Source organism: Chlamydotis macqueenii, chromosome 11, assembly GCF_036417535.1.
Source record: "Chlamydotis macqueenii isolate bChlMac1 chromosome 11, bChlMac1.mat, whole genome shotgun sequence".
NCBI classification, from domain to species: domain Eukaryota; kingdom Metazoa; phylum Chordata; class Aves; order Otidiformes; family Otididae; genus Chlamydotis; species Chlamydotis macqueenii.
In genome coordinates, this window is record NC_141566.1 from 652,366 (window position 1) to 658,087 (window position 5,722).

Consider the following 5,722-nt stretch of genomic DNA (forward strand, 5'->3'; position numbering starts at 1 on the left):
CTTGTGTAGTGTCATTACTTAGGGGAGGGCGAGGGGTGGGAGGAGGGTGATGGGGACATAACCCTTTCCAGCCTTCACCCCTCAGCTGCCTACTCTCACCCCTTCCTGTTCCCCTTCATGCAAGGGAAACCTCCCCCCCCATCCCCTACCCCCGGCCCAGCAGCTACCACCAGTATGTAAGACAAACATAATAATATTTTATTGACAGCTACACATCACTTTTTTTTTCCTCCCCTCCCTCCCCTTCAGTTAAAATTGCTGTTATTTATGTACACGATGCTCCCGTGCCAGAGAGCACCCAGCTATTTACAGGCTATTTACAGAGACAGGGCTAGCAGCTTTTCAGTGTCTCCTCCAGCTTGAGCATGTCCATGGGGGTGACTTTGGCAACCTCAAAGAAGACCCTGGAAGGAAGGACATTGGCTTAGGGCTCAGCCCCAGCTCTGACACCCATCCACCAGGGCCTCCCAGCTCTCCGTAGCACCCGAGAGTGCATGCTGGTGGTGCCACCCTCCATGGAGGCGGGAGACACGAGGTAGAGCCCTGTGCTGCTCACCTGTGTGAGTACTTGGTGCGCACAGCCTTCAGCTTGTCACGAGGCTGGTATATGAGCAAGAAATTCAGCCTCTTCACCAGAGGATGCAGGTCCTGGGAGCGGTACCCACTGTAGTACTCCAGTGTGGGGGTCTGCAAAGGGGCAATGGGGCTGAGTTGGGTCCTCTCACTGACAGTACAGCCATCACCTTCCTTCTCCAGCCCCTCAAATTTGAGTATAGGCCCACAGCATCACCACTGCACAGCAGTCCCTCCACTCCTGTACCCCCATGGTGCCCACCAGGGTGCCTCAGGGGGAAAAAGCGGGTTGGGCAAGCACTTACCCAGCCACCAAGGTTCTTCATGGTGAGCGCCAGCAGCAGGCAGCTGGCAGCCAGCTTGGAGGGGCTCTCCCGTGCGTAGTCATACTCCTGCAGGGTCATCTCACAGAGGAAGCGGGCCAGTGTCAGCGTCTCCATGGTGGCACGGGCACACTACAGCCAGGCAAGCAGGGAAAGGCTCAGCTTTTTTAGCAACGCTGCTCCCTCCACAGCCTTTTTGGGATCTAGAGTGCTGCCCCTGGGGCACAGGACACAGATCCCACGCCCTCAGCCTGCCACATACCAGCATTCTTACCCTTCAACCTTGTTGGGGAGGGGGCTGGCCAAACCCTCCTTGCTGCCAGCTGGGAGCCCAGGGCCCCAGGGGTGCACATCGCCACTCCAGGGAGCCAACACAAGGGGTGCCTGGAGGCACCTTGGTGCCAGCCGGCTCTCCTGCTGCACCCACCTTGGCAAAGCGTCGCAGGAACCGGTAGGGGATGGGGATGTTGATGTCGAAATTGAGGGTGCTGAGGATGCTTGTCTCCATAGCAATGAGCTCTTCCCGCTTGTAGGCATCATCGCAGATGTAGAGGAAGTCATCCACGCATGGTGGGCACCGCTCCTGCCGGGGCACAACTGCTCAGCACCCTAATGGGGGCTCATCCTGGCAATACTCAAGAAATCCTACTAGTCGGCAGACCCTGTAAGGCCTCATGCTCTGCCAGACCCTGAAAGGACTGTTACGACATCCAAGGGGGCTTATGTGTTGCCTATACTGCCCCAGCCCTTGACTAACTCCAACCTTGCTTGCATGAGGTGAACTCAGATGTTCTGGTGGTCTCTGCAGAGCAGAGAGGAGCCAGGTCTCCAGTGACACCAGGAGATAGGATCCAGCCCACTGGGACTGCATTCACAGCCCGTGGGATAGAAATGGGTGACAAAAGGACAGATATGCTGCCCCTGCTGCTCTCAGGGCAGTGGCCTGGTCTTCTCCAATAACGCATGGGGACCAGAAAGGCACAGCCCCCTTTGTCCCAGCACCCCAAGGCAGCAGATGAGAATTCACCTCAAATTTGGAGGCAATTAGGATGGCAGTGGAGCCGATGAGCTGCAGCTTGTCCCTCATGCTCACCACCTCCACCAGGTAGTGGTCCACCAGCTTCACAGCCAGGTACAATGTCTCGTGGTTCAGCTCAAAATTCTCCTGCAAGGATGAGGGCAGGGGGGGCAGGCAGGGGTGTCAGGCAGAAGCTAGGCCCACCTGGCCCTGCCCAGATTCCCTCACAGGGGTCAGAGGTGCCCATGGGGCCAGGCTCATCCCCAACCTGTGCAGGGGGAAGATCAGCTCTGCCCTGAGGACACTCGCAGGAGCTTCTGCCGGCATACTGAGGTCCCACATGCCAAAGGCAGAGTGGGGACTGCCCTGCAGAAGGCCATGCCCCTCCTCACGTCCATGTACCTGCACCTCCACCATCCAGTCCACCAGGATGGCACGCATGTCCCTGCTGATGTCTGGCTGCTTCTCCATGTAGTCAGGGAGTATGAATTTCTCCTGCCAAGGTATCAGCTGTCAGGGACTCACTGGACACCACCACTCTCAAACGAGCCCCTTCCTGTAGGCCCCTGACAGGTGCTCAGAGCCTCTAGGCACCAGGTGGCCCTGCCCAGACAGTCACCCCTTCCCCAGGCAGAGCTGCCACCCCCTGGCCAGGCACCACCCACCTCTCTTTCACGCATGTATTCGAAGATCTCCTTGGCGTACTCCGCATTGGCATAGGGGTCACCCAGCTGCTCCTTGTCTATATCCTCCACTGCTGGTACCTGGTAGGATGAAGGAGGCAGCAGTAAGGGGGAGACTCCAAGTTCTGCAGCTGCTGCTCACCCCTTCAGGGCAAGGCTGCTGCACCTCTGCACCCTCTTCCCCATCTGCCCCCATCACCCCACAGCCCCCTCCCCACTCTTTTCCCCATGGGAGATCTTTTGAAGGAAGAAGGTGGTCTCCAAGGTCCAAAGCACTGCCTAGTGCCCTGGTATCACCTGTAGCAGGCATAGACCAGCACCATCAGGATGAGACAGGGGGCCAGGCTGCAGCCCAAGGTCCCTGCCCTCTGCTCAGAGGGCTTTGGTACCTGCGCAGACACTGGCTCCTCTGGTACAGGATCCTCCTTGGGCTCTGCAGGAGCCTCTGTTGGGGGGGGTTTCTTCATTGACCTGGACAGGACAAGAGCATAAATCATTGCTGGGAGGAGGTCACTTTTCCTCCTGAAAGGGGTTCTCCAGAGGCCCTTGCTGCTTTATGAAGGGGCTAAGCCACCCCTAAAATATCCCCATAGAGACTCTTAGAATAATTTAGGTTGGAGAAGACCTTTAAGATCGTTGAGTCCAACCATAAACCAAACACTGCCAAGTCCATCACTAAACCATGTCCCTAAGCACCACATCTACATGCCTTTTAAATACCTCCAAGGACAGTGACTCAATCACTTCCCTGCACAGCACGTTCCAATGCTTGAAAATCCTTTTGGTGAAGAAATTTTTCCTAAAACCCAATCCCCTCCTGGTACAACCTGAGGCCATTTTATCTACTGCCTGCCCCCACCCCCCCCCCCCATCTGGCTGACAGTTTCCACCACACAAAGGAAGCTCCCACTACTGCTTGCTCTTCCCCATGCGACAGGTTCGCAGCTGCCAGGCCTGCAGCATCCCCCCTGTCCCAGTCCTTGTCCCTATCCCCATCTTCCCTGGCTACTCACTTTTTTAGGTTGATCTCATTGTTCTTGGCCACTCCCAGGGCAGCATGGGCCCTCTGTGCCTTGTGTGCTGCCACTTTCACTGCCTCCTTCTTCCCTGTCACCATCTGGTTCTTGTGAGCCTGTTTGGGTGAGAGTGGAGATATACAGAGGGCTGCACAGAGCAGGTGAGGCGTGCCCTGCAGGGAGATCCTTCCTTCTGCTGATAGGGCATGGGACACCTCCCACTCAGTGTGCCAGAGGAGCCCCACTCCCATGGAGGTACCAAAGCCCCCACTCCTACAGAAGCACTCACATTGGTGATGTCCCCAAATGCTGACCTCTTCTTGGGCCCGCCCTGGGGTGAGGATGGAGACCTCTTGGCTTGACAGCTCTCCTCCTGCAATAAAGGCTGTTAGAAGATGGGGCGCCAGCTGTACCACAGAAGCCCCCCACACCCCTAGCCTGACTGTGGACTCACCTTCTCAGGGTTGGCATTCTCCACAGCAGGGCCCACCTTGCCTGCTCGCGGCTGCTTGGTGCTCAGCATCTTCGCGTTGCGTGGCAACGGCATCCTCTCCCTTGGCCTCTAGGAGCAAGCCTGGAGCTGAGCAGGGCTTGATGCAGGCAGCTGTCCCCCAGGGACGCCCTCAAGGGCTAAGGGCAGCACCACAGGACACTTGTTCCTGCTGGGGGATGTAGGGCAGCAGGGACAGACCCCAACGCCCTCCCTGAGCATGGCAGGCAGATGGTGCCCTGAGGCAATCCCACAACCCCAGGGAGGGTGCAGGTCCGGCTAGAGGCACAGTGAAGGGCTGACGTGCTCTTCCCAGAGGAGTGGGGAACATGAAGCCCCTCGACCTCCACCAAAAGCTCCCCACTGGGAACAGAGAGGGGAGGCGCAGTTCCCAGCCCCCTGCATCCCGAAGAATGCAGGGGCTCCCGCTCCCTTACTCCCCCAGCACCACGTGGAGAAGTGGCCTCAGGGGGACCTCCGCACCCCAGGAACAGGGGCCTCCAGGGTAGGGGCCTCCACCCCTGCCGTCCCCCGGGGCACTGGGGAGCGGGCCTGCAGATGGGGGGAAGGGGCCTGCGGGGGGCCGACACCCTCTGGGGAAGGGAAGAGCCGAACTCTCAGGGGCGCCCCCGGAGCAGCCGCCCCAGGTACAGGCAGCACCCCGTAGGCACAGACCCCGCTCCCCTACGCTCCCCCCAGCGCCCGGAGGCCCCCGAGGAGACCACGGCCCCCGCAGCCCCACTCACCTGCGCCGCCACCCGCGGCCGGCTCCGGCTCCGGCTCCGGCTCTTTTGAAAGTAGCAGTTCGGCAGCGGCCGGACAGCACTGGCCGAGCGCGGCCCAATCAGAGCGCCAGGCAATGCCAGGCGGCGGCCAATCGGCGAGCGGATAGGGAAGAGGTTGCTAAGGGGCGGGGCGCAGAGTTTAAAATTCAGCCCCGGCGGCCAATGGAAGGGCAGTCTTGCGGCGGAGGCGGGGCGAGCCGGGCGGAGGAGGCGGGTGGTGATTGGTGGGACGGGGTGCCGTTTAAATCCGTTCCGGGGGGCCCGTGGGGAGGGTGTCATGGCGGTTGTGAGGGTGAGCTTGGTGCTGGTGGAGGCGCCGCGGCCACCCCATGACCCCCGTACCACGCCCTGGGGGGACCCGAAGCTCCAGGGGACCAGCCGCCGTTCTCCCGCCCTCCATGGCGGGGATGGAACAGCCTCCACAGGCCTCTGGGCCTAGCGCCCCCGCGGAGGCCTGGGCCTCGGCCCGCTTCCGCCGGCCGCGGACGGCAGAGCTGCGCTTTCTCACCGGGTTGGGGGTCTCTGGTCTGGAGGGCTGGGTGTACCCCGGGCTGGTCGTGCAGGTCCTGTGACCCGGTGTTGCAAATGGCTGATTTAGGTTGCTTAAAGAGCACTGCCAGAGGTATCAGGAAAAGTGATTTTAATGTGATGCCATAAAAGTGTGATTTAACAAAGCTTGGTGGCAAGGTTCACTCTGTTACTGTACTGCGCAGTCAGTTAACAATGATTCAAAACTGCCAAGGCAGAGTCAGAGTTGGCAAGGTAAAATCAGAGTTGCCAAGGCACAAATCAGTTATCGTACTACGGGGTTATGTGTGACAGTAGTCGCTTACC

At 59.4% G+C, this 5,722-nt stretch overlaps 1 protein-coding gene across 1 annotated transcript; it reads right to left on the bottom strand.

Moving 5' to 3' along the window:
- Positions 1-201: 201 nt before the first annotated feature.
- On the bottom strand, positions 202-4,181 carry CCNB3 (cyclin B3). Its single transcript, XM_010118737.2, has 11 exons — positions 4,068-4,181; positions 3,903-3,986; positions 3,611-3,729; positions 2,987-3,068; positions 2,580-2,678; positions 2,317-2,409; positions 1,924-2,061; positions 1,324-1,479; positions 879-1,028; positions 557-687; positions 202-404 (listed from the first exon to the last, which is right to left on the bottom strand). Exons 1-11 carry the CDS (start codon positions 4,158-4,160, stop codon positions 332-334), a joined length of 1,218 nt encoding a protein of 405 aa, XP_010117039.1. The 5' UTR covers positions 4,161-4,181; the 3' UTR covers positions 202-331.
- Between the last annotated feature and the right edge of the window lie 1,541 nt (positions 4,182-5,722).

Excerpts from the sequence above, each read along its gene's own strand:
- CCNB3 (XM_010118737.2), bottom strand. The coding sequence starts at position 4,160 with ATGCCGTTGCCACGCAACGCGAAGATGCTGAGCACCAAGCAGCCGCGA. Across the intron at positions 2,679-2,986 it reads AGGAGCCAGTGTCTGCGCAG|GTACCAGCAGTGGAGGATAT; the intron begins GTACCAAAGCCC and ends TCATCCTACCAG. Across the intron at positions 405-556 it reads CGCACCAAGTACTCACACAG|GGTCTTCTTTGAGGTTGCCA; the intron begins GTGAGCAGCACA and ends CCTTCCTTCCAG.